General features: G+C 37.7%; 1 protein-coding gene across 1 annotated transcript in view; it reads right to left on the bottom strand.

The window, feature by feature from the left end:
• The window catches only part of SLC28A3 (solute carrier family 28 member 3), a 194,008-nt gene that overhangs the window by 36,244 nt on the left and 136,170 nt on the right, over positions 1-21,594 (bottom strand). The window contains exons 10-13 of the mRNA XM_053700598.1: positions 19,485-19,565; positions 5,597-5,722; positions 5,305-5,435; positions 2,949-3,117 (exon numbers count right to left, since the gene is read on the bottom strand). Of these exons, the coding sequence (XP_053556573.1) occupies positions 2,949-3,117; positions 5,305-5,435; positions 5,597-5,722; positions 19,485-19,565 (507 nt within the window). The remainder of the gene's footprint in view (positions 1-2,948; positions 3,118-5,304; positions 5,436-5,596; positions 5,723-19,484; positions 19,566-21,594) is intronic.

Raw genomic sequence — 21,594 nt, 5'->3', positions numbered from 1 at the left:
GCTGATGCAATCAGCCAATAGGATTGAGCTCGCATTCTATTCAATCCTATTGGCTGATTACATCAGCCAATAGGATTTTTTCTACCTTAGAATTCTATCAGCCAATCGGAATCTAAGGGACGCAATTTTAGATGACGTCACTTAAAGGAACCTTCATTCGTCGGGTAGTTGTCGGATGAAGAGGATGCTCCGCGTCGGATGTCTTGAAGATGGACCCGCTCCACGTCGGATGGATGAAGATAGAAGATGCCGTCTGGATGAAGACTTCTGCCCGTCTGGAGGACCACTTCGCCCGGCTTGGATGAAGACTTCTCCCGGCTTCGTTGAGGACTTCGGCCCGGTTGGATGAAGACTTCTGCCGCTTCCTTGAGGATGGAAGACGGGTCTTCAGAACTGTAAGTCGATCTTCAGGGGGTTAGTGTTAGTTTTTTTTAAGGGTGTATTGGGTGGGTTTTATTTTTAGGTTAGGGTTTGGGCCTGCAAAAGAGCTAACTGTCCTTTTAAGGGCAATGCCCATCCAAATGCCCTTTTCAGGGCAATGGGGAGCTTAGGATTTTTTAGAAAGTATTTTATTTGGGGGTTGTTTGTGTGGGTGGTGGGTTTTACTGTTGGGGGTTGTTTGTATTTTTTTTTACAGGTAAAAGATCTGATTACTTTGGGGCAATGCCCCACCAAAGGCCCTTCTAAGGGCTATTGTAGTTTAGTTTATTGCTAGGATTTTTTTATTTGGGGGGGGGGGGCTTTTTTATTTTGATAGGGCTATTAGATTAGGTGTAATTAGTTTAAATATCTGTAATTTGTTTATTATTTTCTCTAATTTAGTGGGTTTTTTTTGTACTTTAGCTAATTTAATTTAATTTAGGTAATTGTATTTAATTTAGTAAATGTATTTAATTATAGTGTAGTGTTAGGTGTTATTGTAACTTAGGTTAGGTTTTATTTTACAGGTACTTTTGTATTTATTTTAGCTAGGTAGTTATTAAATAGTTAATAACTATTTAATAACTTTTCTACCTAGTTAAAATAAATACAAACTTGCCTGTAAAATAAAAATAAACCCTAAGCTAGCTACAATGTAACTATTAGTTATATTGTAGCTAGCTTAGGGTTTATTTTATAGGTAAGTATTTAGTTTTAAATAGGAATAATGTAGTTAATTATAGTAATTTTATTTAGATTTATTTAAATTATATTTAAGTTAGGGGGTGTTAGGGTTAGGGTTAGACTTAGGTTTAGGGGTTAATACATTTAGTATAGTGGCGGCGACGTTGGGGGCAGCAGATTAGGGGTTAATAAATGTAGGTAGGTGGCAGCAACATTGGGGCGGCAGATTAGAGGTTAATAAATATAATGTAGGTGGGGGCAATGTTGGGGGCAGCAGATTAGGGGTTCATAAGTATAATGTAGATGGCGGCGGTGTCCGGAGCGGCAGATTAGGGGTTAATAAATATAATGCAGGTGGCGGCGATATCGGGGGTGGCAGATTAGGGGTTAATAATATTTAACTAATGTTTGTGAGGCGGGAGTGCGTAGGTTTAGGGGTTAATATGTTTATTATAGTGGCGGCGACGTTGGGGGCAGCAGATTAGGGGTTAATAAGTGTAGGTAGGTTGGGTCGACATTGGGGCGGCAGATTAGGGGTTAATAAATATAATGTAGGTGCCGGCGTTGTTGGGGGCAGCAGATTAGGGGTTCATAAGTATAATGTAGGTGGCGGCAGTGTCCGGAGCGGCAGATTAGGGGTTAATAAATATAATGCAGGTGTCGGCAATGTCGGGGGCCGCAGATTAGGGGTTAATAATATTTAACTAATGTTTGTGAGGCGGGAGTGTGTAGGTTTAGGGGTTAATATGTTTATTATAGTGGCGGCGACGTTGGGGGCAGCAGATTAGGGGTTAATAAGTGTAGGTAGGTTGGGTCGACATTGGGGCGGCAGATTAGGGGTTAATAAATATAATGTAGGTGCCGGCGTTGTTGGGTGCAGCAGATTAGGGGTTCATAAGTATAATGTAGGTGGCGGCAGTGTCCGGAGCGGCAGATTAGGGGTTAATAAATATAATGCAGGTGTCGGCAATGTCGGGGGCCGCAGATTAGGGGTTAATAAGTGTAAAATTAGGGGTGTTTAGACTCGGGGTTCATGTTAGGGTGTTAGGTGTAAACATAAATTTTATTTCCCCATAGGAATCAATGGGGCTGCGTTAGTGAGTTTTACGCTGCTTTTTTGCAGGTGTTAGACTTTTTCTAAGCCAGCTCTCCCCGTTGATTCCTATGGGGAAATCGTGCACGAGCACGTACGACCAGCTCACCGCTGACTTAAGCAGTGCTGGTATTGAAGTGCGGTAATGAGCAAAATTTTGCTCAACGCTCACTTCTTGTCTTTTAACGACGGGTTTGTAAAAACCCGTAATACCAGCGCTGTAGGTAAGTGAGCGGTGAGAGAAAACTGCTCGTTAGCACTGCATAGCCTCTAATGCAAAACTCGTAATCTAGCCGAGAGAGAATTATTTTCTTTAGTAACAGTAATATTTTCTCCATTTATTTCCAGAATACTACTGCAGATGCTTGAAGTTCGTTCTACTAAAACTGGTAAGAGACTATAGCCTCCTTATCTTCTCCTTGTTAAAGGCAATGTTGTGAGGCCTTCAATTTGTAACCAGACTGTAGGATTAGAGTTAGTGTTAAATAGGTAGACCATGATTATAAAGACCCTCCTCAAAATTGGTTTATTCATTAAAATATCAAGATAAAATAATTGGGCCAAATGCTGTCTCTAAATCTATACTGTGTATCTTCACAGTTGATTGAATGTTTTTTAAAAAAAAAAAAAAATAATAATGTTTATCTTATTATTTTCATATCTTGGGTTTACAAATATAATCAGTTGTAAATTTTAGGCAACATTTTTGTCAGCTATATACTTTGCCATCCGCCTTGAAAAACACCCATACCTCGAAGCTTAACTGAGGATAATCAAACATGTTTCCCAACCAGGAAAGGGCAGCATTGAAGAAAGCCAAAAGAGAAAGAAAAGCCATCAAGTTTACTGCAATGTTTGCCACTAGAGGAATCGATGCAGATGCTCCTTGACTTGCAGCTTCTAGTATATTTTTTGCATCCCTAATGCAAAATAAATAAAAGAATAAGAAAATGTTACTACAATACTGTGCAGGATCTATTTATACTCACTGTGTTCAAAATGCGTAGTCAATGTTAAAGCATGGTTTCTTCAGACTTACAGTCTATATAGTATCTTAATTATTCAATGACACCAAAGTATCTCCGAGGCATTTGCAGCTATGGTTTAATTGTCGCAAATAGTTTTTAAAAGGACATGGAAGACCAATAGTTTTCATCATGAATTTAATAATCTCCTTCTTCTTCCTCCTGATATTTAATCCTAGTATTCCCTGGCTGTTCTTACTGAGTTATGAAGTTCTATTTAAAATTCAAGCACATGAATTATAATGTAATTTAAATGTAAACAAAATAAGTTAAGTAAATTTGACATAAGTTCAATATTTATATTTACAACCATTATGTGAAATCATCACAAAATTAATGGAGAAAAACAAATGTACATTTAAAGAGACACTGAAGTTATCTTTTTATATATACATAGTATATATCAGCAATAAAGTACTGCATTGCTCAAGACCTACGTAGAACATAAATGTTTTTAAAGCAACTGTCACTTTATTAATAATTTAACCCCTAGTGCATACTTGTAGCTTATATCCTTCAACTGTGACCAATTAGGTCCACTAATTTAGGCACTCACATAGTTGTTTCAAGCAATTTAAATAAACCTATGTAACATAATCTACTTTTACTTCTACATAATTTTTACATAAAAGTAAGCGGTGTATAATGTCACTCTAATGGTTTAATACAATTAATTTAACTGGTTCAAATGGGATGAATATCTATCAGAGACAATGTAGGGGGCTAAGGCAGAAGTAAAGAGCTTGTGACATAGGGAGAGGCCAAAGAGAAACCCTAAGTTGGAGTGAGATATTTTAATGAATAAAATGATAAAATAGGGACTAAGCGAAGGTCTGAGAAAGATGGAAGGTTGGCAAAGTACAAGGATATATCCTGATCTAAAACTCTCTGGTCTGGTGAGATTATTTAAGAAGTCTTGTCAGTACCTCAATGTGCCTCAAATAATTGTATTAGGGACATTTTAGTTTGAGAGTTGTTTTTTCTAGCTATGCAAGGTTCTGGATATAAAGGAGAGACAAATATAATATAATTCTCAAAAAGCACAAAGAGGTTTGATGTGATTTTGCTTCATGATGGAGTTTTTGATCACTGGGACTTTATTAGGAAAGAGTGAGTAAGAAAGAGGGAGACTTATAAAGGAGAGATCTAGCAGGAACAGGGTGCAGCTTTCGAACCAGCAGTAGCTTCTAATCATTATGTGTTTTCCTTGGCTTGTCCATTTAAGTGGTGCCATAATGTCTACAATGATAGACATTTATTAAGAGTAATCTTTGAGGGTGAGTTTGTCAGCCTGACCTTCTGTCTGAACTGAATTACCTTTTTTTTGGGTTGCTGTGTCTGGAAACCTGAAATATGACGATTCCGTTTTGATAATTTTGTATTTCTGCCTGACCCCTTGGAATATGACCTTTGTCTACATTAATCGACTATCCTCCAGCCTGCTAAGTTATTACTTGAGGGTCTTGGATTGTTATTGGCCTCTCTGCTTTCTGTGCTGAATTTCATTGTATGCCACAGTCTGTCTGACTATACCACCTAACTTTGCTTACTTGCATTTACCTCATCTGCAGTGACCTGTCACCTGCTATGTAAAGCTAATTATTTAGTTTTTTTTACTATTGCTACTAGTGCTAGTCATGGTCAAGTCTTATTTTGAGGTTTTGGGATGTTACATTCAAACCTCATGTTATACCCTGGGTTATTTTCTGGTCTAACATTACATTGAGTTACAGTGATTAAATGTATGAATGGTTTGACACAGGACAAGAGTGAGACAGTTTAAGACTCATTTAAAGCTAATAATATAATGGTTCAATAACTTAGTATTTTAGGCAATAACAGAAACTTTGAATATTGTATGGCTCATTTGTAAGGTCTTTTTTAATGACATCATGAGAGTTTTAAAAGCAAATATATTTGATTTTTTTCAAGAAATTTAAATATTTTTCCAACAAAAACATAAAGCCCTGGTGTTTTAGTCACTTTTGAAGTTCTGGCATTAAATAAGACAATATTACTAAATGATGATCCTCAGTGAGTCAAACCTACAAATAATAGCTCATTTTGGAATATTTAACTTACCCTTTCTCCAGTTGTAGTCCGGTTTTCATAGTAACTCTTATGGGTTCAGTTTCTGGCCAGAATAATTTTGCTATTGCCAAAGCCGCTGGGGCAGACATTACAGAAGCAGTAAGTAAGTGAGAAGATGAGACCTAACATTGCCCAATAAAAAATAGTATAATTATTAAATAATAGAACACTTATTAGGTACAAAACTGATAAAGTTTATGCTAGCAATATTAGTTAAAAGCCATTCCATAATAATTGAGTTTCCATAATAATAATAATAATAATAAATATTACATGTACTCACGCCAAAGGATATATAGGCTCCTAAAACACTTCCTGCTATTGTTGCAAAGCCAGCTGTCATGACCGCATGTATTTCGGATTTTGTTAATAGTTCTAAATATGGTCGAATCAAAAGAGGAGATTCGGTCTAAAAAATGCAAAAAAGGGAAGAGGTTGTTGATTAACAGTTGTAGCATTAGGGCCACTAAATACAGTAGACTTGAAAAATTGATAAATACACAATAATAACTTAATAAGACAATGCAATAGCACTTACTTTGAATTTGAAATGAGCAGTAGAGTATTTTTTGGCAAATTTCAAAGTTAATCCAATTTCCCCTCTCCTTTATCAGGTGACAGCCATTAGCCAATCACCAGATACAATTATATGTATATGTATACAATGTGCACTTTTGAACATGCTCAGTAGGAGCTGGAACCTCAGAAATTGTGCATATAAAAATAATGTGCACATTTTGATAATGGAAGTATATTGGAATTTTTTTAAATTGCATGCCTTATCTGAATCATGAAACTTAAATTTTTACTTTAGTGACCCTTTAAATACACATGCATTTAACTGTAGTGAGAATGTTCTTGAATTACCTTTAAATATATTAACTTATTTTATAGGTTTATCTCATTATTAACTTAAAAACATCGCTAAAATCAGACATTTCCTTACACAAGACACAACTAAGATTTTAATACACTGTCTCATCCTTTCCCGCCTCAACTACTGCAACTCCATCCTCTCTGGTCTCCCTAGCTGCCGCCTAGCTCCTTTACAATCCGTAATGAATGCCTCTGGCCAGGCTTATCTTCCTTACACTTCATCTGCCACACCTCTCTGCCAATCCCTTCACTGGCTTCCTCTTGCCTCTAGGTTAAACACAAAATTCTCACTCTGACACACAAAGCCCTTAATTGCATTGCTCCCCCCTACATCTCAGACCTTGTCTCCAGATATTCTCTCTCCCGACCCCTTCGCTCTGCTCATGATCTCCTACTCTCATCCTCTCTTGTTACCTCCTCACATTCCCGTTTACAAGATTTCTCCAGACTGGCTCCCATCTTATGGAACTCTCTGCCTTGCTCCACAAGACTCTCCCCTAGTTTTAAAAGCTTCAAGTGCTCCCTGAAGACTCTACTGTTCAGGGATGCATACAACCTACACTAACTATCTTATCTCCACTGCTATCCCTTTTAAACCCCATAGCATGTAAGCATATGAGCCCAGCTGTTTGTAGCTCACCTTCATAAGAGCCGACTACAGCAGTGCAACTCTCGGCAGGACCCTCTACCCATTTGATCACTGTAATTTTTTTTTAATTATAGCCTAGATTATATTGCAGATGTAAATGTTATTGCCTATAAGTAACAATAAATATCTTATCATAACTGTATCTATATGTAATGAGTTAGTACATTTACTACTGCAATAGAATCAAGCCTCGTGCAAAGTCAAGTAAGCAGTACTTTTGTCTGTGTTGTTCATGAACTTCACTTGATTGACTGAATAACATCTGCTTCAATGGGTATGGTCTGGTACAGGACAAAGCTGTTAGCATTAACATTTCAATAGTATTTTACACACACAATCACACACACACATAAACACATATACATATATACATACACACATACATATACACACACACACACATACATATATACATACACACGCATATATACCCATACACACACATACATATATATACACACACACATACATATATACACACTCACACACACATACATATATACATACACACACATACATATACACACACATACATATATACATACACACACAGACACACACACATACATATAAACCCATACACACATACATATATACACACACACACACACACACACATACATATACACAGACATACATATATACATAAACACACATACATATATATACCCATACACACACATACATTTATACACACACACAAACAAACAAACACACACACACAGACACACATACATATATACATACATACACATACATATATATATATATATATATATATATATATATATATATATATATATAAAAAAAATCCCAAATGAACTCTGCACTCACTCCGCTGTTCAACTGCCCAGGGTGCATCCAATGCCGCAGTGTGCCTTCACAAATATCCAAAAAAAGAGAGCACTCACCAGGACTTATACCTTAAAGCAATTACCGCTTTATTTTAACAAAGTGACGTTTCGAGGATTTTAACCTCGTCCTCAGACTTTACAACAGTGTACATACCTGAATACTTTTAAACCCTCCACCGACTATCACCGCGATACCGGAAGTCACCCGGCGTCCTGTGCGCAAGACTGCGCATGTCAGAGCGTCGGCATGGCAACCGGCCGCGGTGTACACTAAAAACAAAAATGTGAATACAAACGGTTACAATATAGAGCAGTTCAATTGTTACAATATTCTCAATGCACTAAACAATCTAACAATATCTATTATAAGAGCTAGATAGTTACAACACTTAACATCCCTACGATGCGTGTAGATTACTCTGTCAAATTTACCTAACTATTTCAAAACTGGGAATTGGTATAGACATAATTTTGAGTCAAACCTACCACCTAGTATGGCTATACTGGCTATCAGAATACACATTACTGCTAACATCTGGATAATACTCCCTAAACTTAGGTATCACAGATAACAGTGCCAGTCCAGGTTGGTATTCAACCCTCCGGGCACCAAAGTGCCCAGATTGAAGATCCACCTGGACTCGCACTGCAACAGGAGTCTATCCCTATCACCCCCTCTAGTTGGGGGTGGAATGTGATCGATGATCACATACCTCAGGTCTGCAACCGTATGGCCAGTCAGCGCAAAATGTCGTGCCACGGGTTGGTCTGACCCCTTGTTTTTTATAGCCAATCGAATGGCTGCACGATGATTGGCCATACGGGTGCGCAAGTCGTCGATAGTCTTCCCGACATAGAATAACCCACACGGACAGTGTAATAAATACACTATATGTGTCGTCGTGCAGGTTACTCTATGCCGGATCGTGTATCTGCGATTGGTGGTAGGATGAACAAAGAATTTTGCGTTAGACAAACCACTACATGTAGTGCATCCCGCACACTTATAGCAACCAGGTTTTTTAGTCTGTAGCCAGTTCGATTTTTCGTAGCACAGTACAGGGTCAACCTTCACCAGAATGTCCCGTAGAGAGCGTGATCTTCTGAAGCCTACTTGTGGGTATCTAGAACCCCTAAACGGCAGATTTTTATCACTTTCCACGATATTCCAGTTCTTTTTTACCAATTTTTGTAGGTTCTGCTTGTCTGAGGTGTAAGTAGTCGTCAATATCATCCTTCTCTCTTTATCCCCTTTTGGCACAGTTCTTAAAGCTGTATCCTGATCCATGGAGGTGAACTTCTGGAAGTGTTGGTTAATCTGTTTCTCTTGGTAACCCCTCTGTAAGAATCGTGCTTTCATTTCTATCAACTGTTGTTGGGCATTACTCTGTTTGTTGTCACCCGGCGCACAGGACGCCGGGTGACTTCCGGTATCGCGGTGATAGTCGGTGGAGGGTTTAAAAGTATTCAGGTATGTACACTGTTGTAAAGTCTGAGGACGAGGTTAAAATCCTCGAAACGTCACTTTGTTAAAATAAAGCGGTAATTGCTTTAAGGTATAAGTCCTGGTGAGTGCTCTCTTTTTTTGGATATTTGTGAAGGCACACTGCGGCATTGGATGCACCCTGGGCAGTTGAACAGCGGAGTGAGTGCAGAGTTCATTTGGGATTTTGTGTACTACGGTTTAACTCTGGCACCCTGAACTATCAGATTTCCCTACCTCTGGCTATTCTATTGATTTAAACCGGTAGCGGTTTTTTAATACACCATACACGATGGATTACAATATAGAGCCTCTAACTACAGCACTGTGTGAAATGGAGACTCCAGATGAGAACGTTCAAGGCGCTACTACATTCAACTATACAGAAGATGATGCCAATAGAATCCGGTTTGCTACTGTTCCCAATAGGGATTTAAAGGAACAGCCCTCCCACCTATATGCAAAATTATTGAAACTGAAAAAAAGAAAGATCGATTTAACGTTGCACGGAACTTTCCTATCAGATTATCATAGGAAACTCTTTATTCCTAGAGGATTCAGAGTAAAGAACATTCCGACTATAGGCAGGAACAACCCTGCGTTTTGCATTAAGTGGTGCAGCATTTTGAATAAATGCGCTTTAGATTTGATGCTTCTGGTCATTGAAGAAGTGAGAATATTACTGGATAAAGTCGATGTCGAAATTCAACAATTTGAATTCACACATATAACGACACTAGAAGCCGATCAAGAAAACAAATGGTTAGAAAAATTAACCAAACAAGTACTGGATTTCGAAACAGAATTGCTAACTTTCAAGAATCGTAAGTGGGATGCTGTAGAATCTGATTACAAAGAGAAAAAGGTCTATAGGTGGTTACTTTCGGCAGAAGAAAGACAGAGGACCTTTGAAATCAGACCTAGGAGACCAAGATTCTACAAACCAAGAAATATGACCACAATAGATTCTTCCGGCAATAGCACTGACTCAGACGGGATAACATCTACCGAAGCATCACAGAGATCATTCGATGGGGGGATTACTACAAGATCAAAAAACTTGGCAGGCATCGGACGCACATCAGGAGAGGGGGTGGTAAGGGGAAGACCACCCAGAGCCAAACGCAGAATGTAATGAATGATATAGTAATCAACCTCAGCTCTTACCAGTTGTCAGCGTTGGAGATCAAGATACTAAACAAAGGCTTGTCATTTATTCCAACAGCTTTCTACAAACCCTTTGACATGTACATAGATATGCAAAAGTTTGAACGGAACTTAAGATTGAAGGAGCATTTTGGCATGGGACTTGGGGATACTACTGAAGAAACTGCTAACATCCACAAATTAAAACCTAAAAGCACCTATGATTGTTCAAGTACAAATCCTAGTATTAAAACATACAGTAGACTACTATTGGATGACACAGAGAAAATGTGTAATTCGGCCAAACCGGGTTGCAGAAACAACTTAACCAAAGAAGAAAAGAGAACACTGGATAACTTGAGCACAAATAAAGATCTAATCTTTAGGGAGGCCGATAAGGGAGGCGCATTGGTCATAATGGACTATTCTTACTATAAGCAAGAGATACTTTCTCAGCTGACGGATACGGCTACATACAAACAACTGACCTACAATCCTACCATGTTGTTCAAGAAACAGATAGATGAAGTTTTGGATCGAGCATTTAGGATTGGATGGTTGACGAAACAAGAAAGGAACTTTATGGAAGTAAAGTTCCCAAGGGTTCCGGCTTTTTACACACTGCCGAAGATCCATAAGCACCCAAATTGCCCACCGGGCAGACCTATCGTGTCCTCCATAGGATCCCTCTTACAACCGGTAGCAGTATTTCTGGATAGTATACTCCAACCATGTGTCCGCAATATGCCTTCGTTTTTGTTGGACTCGATTAGTCTGATCAAAGAGATCAAATCATTTCCAACAATCAAACAACCCATCTTATTAGCAACATTGGATGTGGTTAGTCTTTATACTTCCATACCACACGAACAGGGGATGATGGCAGTTCGCAAACAATTGAATCGATACCCATACGTGGGACCTCCAGTAGAGTTAATCCTGGAATTATTGGATCTCTGCCTCAGCAGAAACTACTTCAAGTTCGAGAAATCGTTCTTTTTGCAACTACAAGGGACGGCGATGGGGTCTAATATGGCCCCATCGTACGCCAATTTATTTATGGCAGAATTTGAAGAACGTGACACGGATCTATTTCTACACCAACACATTAAATATTTCAAACGCTACATAGATGATTTGATCATTCTATGGTCAGGTACGGAGGAAGAATTAGATGATTGGCATAGGATATTAAACACCATTAATCCAAAGCTACAATTCAAGATGACCAAGAGTTCTACATCAGTAGATTTCCTCGACCTGCGAATATCTATGGAAGATGGTGTGTTGGGCACAACCTTGTACAAAAAGGAGACAGATAGGAACTCATTACTGGAGGCTACTAGCTGTCATCCTCCATCACTTAAGAAGGCTTTACCTATCTCTCAATTCAAGCGGGTTATGCGGAATAACAACAAACAGAGTAATGCCCAACAACAGTTGATAGAAATGAAAGCACGATTCTTACAGAGGGGTTACCAAGAGAAACAGATTAACCAACACTTCCAGAAGTTCACCTCCATGGATCAGGATACAGCTTTAAGAACTGTGCCAAAAGGGGATAAAGAGAGAAGGATGATATTGACGACTACTTACACCTCAGACAAGCAGAACCTACAAAAATTGGTAAAAAAGAACTGGAATATCGTGGAAAGTGATAAAAATCTGCCGTTTAGGGGTTCTAGATACCCACAAGTAGGCTTCAGAAGATCACGCTCTCTACGGGACATTCTGGTGAAGGTTGACCCTGTACTGTGCTACGAAAAATCGAACTGGCTACAGACTAAAAAACCTGGTTGCTATAAGTGTGCGGGATGCACTACATGTAGTGGTTTGTCTAACGCAAAATTCTTTGTTCATCCTACCACCAATCGCAGATACACGATCCGGCATAGAGTAACCTGCACGACGACACATATAGTGTATTTATTACACTGTCCGTGTGGGTTATTCTATGTCGGGAAGACTATCGACGACTTGCGCACCCGTATGGCCAATCATCGTGCAGCCATTCGATTGGCTATAAAAAACAAGGGGTCAGACCAACCCGTGGCACGACATTTTGCGCTGACTGGCCATACGGTTGCAGACCTGAGGTATGTGATCATCGATCACATTCCACCCCCAACTAGAGGGGGTGATAGGGATAGACTCCTGTTGCAGTGCGAGTCCAGGTGGATCTTCAATCTGGGCACTTTGGTGCCCGGAGGGTTGAATACCAACCTGGACTGGCACTGTTATCTGTGATACCTAAGTTTAGGGAGTATTATCCAGATGTTAGCAGTAATGTGTATTCTGATAGCCAGTATGGCCATACTAGGTGGTAGGTTTGACTCAAAATTATGTCTATACCAATTCCCAGTTTTGAAATAGTTAGGTAAATTTGACAGAGTAATCTACACGCATCGTAGGGATGTTAAGTGTTGTAACTATCTAGCTCTTATAATAGATATTGTTAGATTGTTTAGTGCATTGAGAATATTGTAACAATTGAACTGCTCTATATTGTAACCGTTTGTATTCACATTTTTGTTTTTAGTGTACACCGCGGCCGGTTGCCATGCCGACGCTCTGACATGCGCAGTCTTGCGCACAGGACGCCGGGTGACTTCCGGTATCGCGGTGATAGTCGGTGGAGGGTTTAAAAGTATTCAGGTATGTACACTGTTGTAAAGTCTGAGGACGAGGTTAAAATCCTCGAAACGTCACTTTGTTAAAATAAAGCGGTAATTGCTTTAAGGTATAAGTCCTGGTGAGTGCTCTCTTTTTTTGGATATATATATATATATATATATATATATATATATATATATATATATATATATATATATATATATACACACACATACATATATACATACACATACACAAACATACATATATACATATATACTATATACACACACTCACATAAACAAACACATACATACATATATACACACACAAACACACACACATACATATATACATACACACACATACATATATACACACATATACATATATAAACACACACTCACACAAACACACACATACATACACACACACACACCTACATATATACACACAAACCCACACAAAGCCCAGGATAACCTTGTTTAGGTCTCTCCTTACTTGAGTCTCTAACTTACAACCACACACTCTAGCGCTCAACTAAACATGCTGAGAATAAAAAAGGGTGTCACGGGCATATGTAATCTCTTTAAAGGGACATAAAACAAGTTGGGATAGAGACACATACATATACACACACACACACACAAACACATACACAGCCCCAGAAAACCTTGTTTAGGTCTCTTCTTACTTGAGTCTCTAACTTACAACCACACACTCTAGCGCTCAACTAAACATGCTTAGAATAAAAAAGGGTGTCACAGGCATATGTAATCCCTTTAAAGGGACATAAAACACTTTGGGATAGAGACACATACATATATAAATACACACACACACACAAACACAGCCCCAGAAAACCTTGTTTAGGTCTCTTCTTACTTGAGTCTCTAACTTACAACCACACACTCTAGCGCTCAACTAAACATGCTGAGAATAAAAAAGGGTGTCACAGGCATATGTAAGCTCTTTAAATGGACATAAAACAAGTTGGGATAGAGACAAAATAATATAATATGTACTTTAATTACTTTACCTGCAAATTTATACTGCAGTGCCTCACCATTAACCCTTTCTTTATAGTTTATGAATTGTAAAGCTCTAACTCCCCACACACATTTCCTTCTATGGCTGTATCTATATCTATTGTTGTTTTGGTAGAATGCAAAAGTGCATAGGGATTATCTGATGGAGCATGCCTAGAAGCTGTGAACTCAGTTGAAATACAATGTCTGTGTCTAAACACTGATAAGGGGGGTGGAGCTATGTAATTCGTTTTGGCTTATTTTTGAAAATTATTTTAAAATACTTGCCAGCAATTTAAAAAAAAATAATTATGCAAACTATTTTAAATTAATTAGTCCTTTTAGTATATGCACAGATCTCAACCTGTTTTATGGCACTTTAAGGGCCTGATGATCTAAACCTCTCTGCTCTGCTGAGATTATCTAATATATCTCCTCAGTTCCGAAAGCTCCCTCAAAGACTTCTAAAAAGGTGATTTTTTTCTTTAGAGTTGTATATATATCTATGTGGAGTTCTGAATGTGAAGGAAAGACATCTAAATTGCAAATTAATGCTAAAAAAAACCCCTAAGATTTGGTGAGATTTCTCTTCATGAATCTCCTAAACACATGGACAACATGTGTCTGTGAATACCCAGTGAGCTCCTAGAAGAGTGAGTTTTACATGTGGCATGGGTTGTGCACCTTCTATGGTCTGAGATTGTAGTCCACGTCCATGTTTTGTATGTGTCAAGGAGGGATTACATATAGCTGTGACATTCTCTTTTGCTCTCAGTGTGTTTAATTGGAAGCTAGCATGTGTAGCTTAATGTTAGGGACCTAGCAAAGAAGAAACCTAGGAACATTTGTTTCTACATTTCTAATGTTAACAAACATGAGGGGCAATAGTTCAGTTACTGTGGTCTGTAGGTATAGTATGGACTCTCTAATGGGTCGATTTATTCAGCTTCTCTCTAAACTGCTCCTTTATTAGCTACAGGTTCTTGTCTTTTTAAGCTTTGTTTTGCTTTATCTGATAACTGTTATAACTGTAGTTTATATTTACTTGGTTATATTATGTATGCTGTACTATTGTGCAGCAAAGTTATGCAAATAATTGTCAAAGTGTCTTTAATAGTGATGTTGCGAACTGAAGATTTTCCGTTCGCGAACGGCGGACTTGAACGTCCGCAACTGTTCGCGAACGGGCGAACCGGGTGAACCACCATTGACTTCAATAGGCAGGCAAATTTTAAAACCCACAGGGACTCTTTCTGGCCACAATAGTGATGGAAAAGTTGTTTCAAGGGGAGTAACACCTGGACTGTGGCATGCCGGAGGGGGATCCATGGCAAAACTCCCACGGAAAATTACATAGTTGATGCAGAGTCTGGTTTTAATCCATAAAGGGCATAAATAACCTAACATTCCGAAATTGTTTGGAATAACGTGCTTTAAAACATCAGGTATGATGTTGTATCGATCAGGTAGTGTAAGGGTTACGCCCGCTTCACAGTGACAGACCAAACTCCCCGTTTAACACACCGCAAACAGTCCATTTGCACAACCACAAGATAGATAGATTTGATAGATACATAGATACATAGATTAGATAGATAGATCAATAGATGCAATATACATTTGATAGATACGATAGATAGTTAGATAGATTTGATAGATAAATAGATAGATTTGATAGATATATAATTTCCCAGACAGAGAATTACAAGACGTGCGGTCTGTGACCCATGGTAAGGTTCCCAGAGGCAGTTGCGGCACCAGGGGACGTGTATATGGCATGGATTTTAGGAACCGGCAGATGGAAAAAGATGCTTGGTCGGTCCTCCTACTTCAAATTTAGGGCACTGCGCGTGCAATCTACTGTGCCACCAGTATTAGTGGTGTGTTAAGTAGTACTATTCTGATCAGTTTAATACCTATTACTCCCCCTATTGGGGGAGGTGTAAATGGCATGGATTTTAGGATCCGGGAGATGGAAAAAGATGCTGTTTCACAGTCAAAAAAGTTTTTTTTTTTTAATTATTTAAACTACTGTTACACCAGATATGAGTGGTGGCACTGGGCAAGTGGGCCTGGCTGGCACACACGCTAGCAGGCAGGCAACTGCAATTAAATTACACTAGCAGACTGATGTTTCACAGTCAAAAAAGTCTTTTTTTTTAAATTATTTACACTACTGTTACACCAGATATGAGTGGTGGCACTAGGCAAGTGGGCCTGGCACACACGCTGGCAGGCACGCAACTGCAATTAGATTACACTAGCAGACTGATGTTTTACAGTCAAAAAAGTTTTTTTTTTTAAATTATTTAAACTACTGTTACACCAGATATGAGTGGTGGCACTGGGCAAGTGGGCCTGGCTGGCACACACGCTAGCAGGCAGGCAACTGCAATTAGATTACACTAGCAGACTGATGTTTCACAGTCAAAAAAGTCTTTTTTTTTAAATTATTTACACTACTGTTACACCAGATATGAGTGGTGGCACTAGGCAAGTGGGCCTGGCACACACGCTGGCAGGCAGGCAACTGCAATTAGATTACACTAGCAGACTGATGTTTCACAGTCAAAAAAGTTTTTTTTTTTTAAATTATTTATACTACTGTTACACCAGATATGAGTGGTGGCACTGGGCAAGTGGGCCTGGCTGGCACACACGCTAGCAGGCAGGCAACTGCAATTAGATTACACTAGCAGACTGATGTTTCACAGTCAAAAAAGTTTTTTTTTTTAATTATTTACACTACTGTTACACCAGATATGAGTGGTGGCACTGGGCAAGTGGGCCTGGCACACACACTGGCAGGCAGGCAACTGCAATTAGATTACACTAGCAGACTGATGTTTCACAGTCAAAAAAGTTTTTTTTTTTTAAATTATTTACACTACTGTTACACCAGATATGAGTGGTGGCACTGGGCAAGTGGGCCTGGCTGGCACACATGCTAGCAGGCAGGCAACTGCAATTAGATTACACTAGCAGACTGATGTTTCACAGTCAAAAAAGTTTTTTTTTTAAAATTATTTACACTACTGTTACACCAGATATGAGTGGTGGCACTGGGCAAGTGGGCCTGGCACACACGCTGGAAGGCAGGCAACTGCAATTAGATTACACTAGCAGACTGATGTTTCCCAGTCAAAAAAGTTTTTTTTTTAAATTATTTACACTAATGTTACACCATATATGAGTGGTGGCACTGGGCAAGTGGGCACAGTATACGCTGTGAGCCTAACACACACGCTGGCAGGCAGGCAACTGCAATTAGATTACACAGGGAAAAAAAAGCAGCCCTAAAAAGGGCTTTTTGGGGTGCTGTCCTTACAGCAGAGATCAGATGAGTCCTTCAGGACTGTAGTGGACACTGAATACACTAGCCTAGCTATCAATTTCCCTATTAAATCAGCAGCAGCTACACTGTCCCTCCTCTCACTAAGAAAGCAGCTTCAGAATGAATCTAAAATGGCTGCTGTCCAGGAGCTGGGAGGGTCTGGGAGGGTCTGGGAGGGAGTGTCTGCTGCTGATTGGCTGGAATGTGTCTGCAGACTGTGAGATACAGGGTCAAAGTTTACTCAATGATGACGAATAGGGGGCGGATCGAACATTGCATATGTTCGCCCGCTGCTGCGAACGCGAACAAGCTATGTTCGCTGGGAACTATTCGCCAGGCGAACAATTCGCAACATCACTAGTTTTTAATAAAATCTAGAATATTCACAAAAATAGGATCATCTGCATTATGTGGGCTTTCATGCATTATCATTTGCAAAGAAAGCACATTGCTCATCTTTTATTGTTTTTTGAAAGTAGGCATTGCCCTCACCCTACAGCACCAATTTAATACACTGTCAAAAGCAGAAAGGATCAATTATATCTCAACTCAACAACCTGTACCCAGTAAAAGGCTAATGGAAAAAAATAATAAAGTCAGTTATGGTATTGATCAAATGTACTAAAGTAATATTTAAGTACGATAATAATGATATAATTACATGCTCATTAGAGCATGAAATACTATCACTGGTGATGCTGCAACTCTATGGGCAAGATTACAAGTCGCACGTTATGAGTATTCCGCATGTTATGTTGTCTTTTCGCAATCAATTTCCATTGTGCAGCTATTACAAGTCTTGAAAAATTGTGGTTGTGCACGCACATTCGCCTTTTACGCAACAACCCCTTCCGCGCTTGAAGAGCTGTATTTAACAGTTTTGAGCAACATAAAAGTTTCACGAAGCACTTCAAAAATACGTTACAAAGCACAGTTACACTCATATTAACACTGTCTAATAAAAATTATTTCAAAATATATTGCACACAAAAGTTATAAGGGATCAAAGATACGAGATCTCGGGTGTTAGGAAAAAAAGCTGACTAAGGTATTTTACATTGACATTCATACACATACATAAAGATACATGGATTTACAGTATATGTATAGAGATATGTTTAACTATGGAGATAATGAAAATATTTTACATCACAATCTTATGCATATTAAGCAATATCTCAGATATATTTTCAAAGAGATATTCACACATAGATCTCGAGATATCTAGACATATACTGTATATATATATTTATATACATATCTTGCAATAGATAGATATATCAGTCCAAAAATCATCACATATATTGAGAAATATTTATTCAGAAATAAATAGAACACATTCCGTTGCGAAAACATTTTCGCAATATAAAATATGAATTATTCGCATTTTCATGTACACTTTTCAAGGGGTATACGTCATGGGCTTTGCACAACATATTAGGGTTTTTGTGTTTTTTTTCTATTTGTCTTCTCCATTGTATTTTATGGGGAATACGTGAACACGCATGCGATTTGGCTGTTTGCATTACATGGCAAGATAAGTTATTTTGCAAATTGTAATAGTTGCGCAACCCCAAAAGTGAAAAAGCCATAACGCGTGTGGTGTTTTCGCAACTGATTTTCTGCGCGACTTGTAATCTTGCCTATGTGTTTTACCCCCGCAAAGGGGTTAAACACATAGCTTAAGTACTGCTTGGGACTTGCAGAGCACTGCTGGTCCTGAGTGGAAACTGCCAATGATTCTATTTTTTTCTTATAAGAAAGTTTTAAGCATAAGATGTCAGTCATTAAATTATCAAATAACTTTTGGGTCATAAAACATTTGCTTACGGAATGGTCAGTCATTTTAAACAGTATATAATATTTATTTTTTTGCGGATAAATGTAAACGTCTACACATTAAACAGTTCCACTTTACTAAGTCTGTTACATGAGATTCTGCAAAAAGTGCAGCTAATGAGGTTAATTTTATGGAGGCAAATGTTCAAAAGGGTAGAACTTTAGACACAATGAGAAGTAAGCTTGAAAGTATAAGATAGTAGAGTAATTAGCTATTTTTATAAGACCTTTTTAAAGTCTCCCTAATGTGTCACAAGTAATCTCAAATGTCTCTTTAATACTAATGAAACTGAAAAGTATAGCACTTCAGACAGGATGATTAAAGCCAGAAATAAAAGAGATCTCATACCTGCCCAACAAATATATTTCCAGCTGCAACCAATGACTCTGTTGGAGATGTCCCCATGGTAACTTGCATCACCCAGCCAACCTTTGAAGATTGAAAGTAGAGAAAATTATTTTTATATACAAAGTTGAAATGTATTCTTACACACATATACATATATATATATATATATATATATATATATATATATATATATATATATATATATATATATTATATACATACACATATATATATATATATATATATATATATATATATATATATATATATATATATATATATATATATTACACACATATACACACAAACACACACACACATATATATATATTTGTGGTGTGCGTAACCAAAAAACCCCTCTGTTGTATTTCTTAAATAGGGAGCTGACCAAATCCCTCCCCTTTGGTTACTGCACGCCACCCAGCCCAGGTGTGTTCCTGATAAATATACTCAATAAGCTAGAAAGCTTTGCACTGTGTAGACATGACTTGCTGCAGTGTGGAAACTGGTTAGTATAGGACCGGTCTGATGTGGGACACCTTGTAAGTGGTAGACTGGCTTAGCAGAATATGATCATATTGTGTGACTAAGATCCCATTTCATTTAAAGGCATTTTTTAAAAAGCAAAAAAAACTAAAAAAATAAATAAAACATTTTGCAGCATAAATATAAGTCAATACTATTGCAAGATGTTAATCTCAATTTTATTTGAACTATGTAAATATATTTAGCAGATAGAAGTATATTTGTTTTTGCAGCACAAATATAAGCTCATATTATTGCGAGATGTTTATCCCTATCTTATTAGAAGCTATGTAAGTATATTTGGCAGACAGAAGCATATACTAATATGCCATGAAAGAGTGGACTTAAGTGGTTGGATGTGCACCAAAATATCTTTTGTTGTTTTGTAATTATTTTGGTCACTTTGGTAGCACTCCCACAATAAGTGTGTTAAGTTTAAACAGTCCTTTTGTGGTGTGCGTAACCAAAAAACCCCTCTGTTGTATTTCTTAAATAGGGAGCTGACCAAATCCCTCCCCTTTGGTTACTGCACGCCACCCAGCCCAGGTGTGTTCCTGATAAATATACTCAATAAGCTAGAAAGCTTCGCACTGTGTAGACATGACTTGCTGCAGTGTGGAAACTGGTTAGTATAGGACCGGTCTGATGTGGGACACCTTGTAAGTGGTGACTGGCTTAGCAGAATATGATCATATTGTGTGACCAAGATCCCATTTCATTTAAAGGCATTTTTTAAAAAGCAAAAAAAACTAAAAAAAAAATAAAATAAAACATTTTGCAGAATAAATATAAGTCAATACTATTGCAAGATGTTAATCTCAATTTTATTTGAATTATGTAAATATATTTAGCAGATAGAAGTATATTTGTTTTTGCAGCACAAATATAAGCTCATATTATTGCGAGATGTTTATCCCAATCTTATTAGAAGCTATGTAAGTATATTTGGCAGACAGAAGCATATACTAATATGCCATGAAAGAGTGGACTTAAGTGGTTGGATGTGCACCAAAATATCTTTTGTTGTTTTGTAATTATTTTGGTCACTTTGTTAGCACTCCCACAATATGTGTGTTAAGTTTAAACAGTCCTTTTGTGGTGTGCGTAACCAAAAAAACCCTCTGTTGTGTATATATATATATATATATATATATATATATATATATATATATATATTACACACATATACACACACACTCATATATATATATATATATATATATATATATATATATATATATATATATATATATATATATGAGTGTGTGTGTATATGTGTGTAATATATATATATATATATATATATATATATATATATATATATATATATATATATATATATATATATATATATATATATATATATATATATACACACACATACATACACACACAAGTACCTTATGTATGGAGAAACCTGAAGGAATGCTGTCATTTATTGTAAAATTCCAATTATGGGCTAGATTACAAGTGGAGCACTAATTTATCCTGTGCCCATAAACAGGTAAATTCGCCTGTTTACGGCACACAATAAATAACCAGCCATTACAAGTGGCTGGTTATAGCTACTGTAAGCTCGCAGAAG

The sequence above is a fragment of the Bombina bombina genome, chromosome 2, assembly GCF_027579735.1.
Source record: "Bombina bombina isolate aBomBom1 chromosome 2, aBomBom1.pri, whole genome shotgun sequence".
Taxonomy (NCBI): domain Eukaryota; kingdom Metazoa; phylum Chordata; class Amphibia; order Anura; family Bombinatoridae; genus Bombina; species Bombina bombina.
Note: the sequence above shows the minus strand (reverse complement) of the source record. Positions and strands in the feature narration are given on the sequence as shown.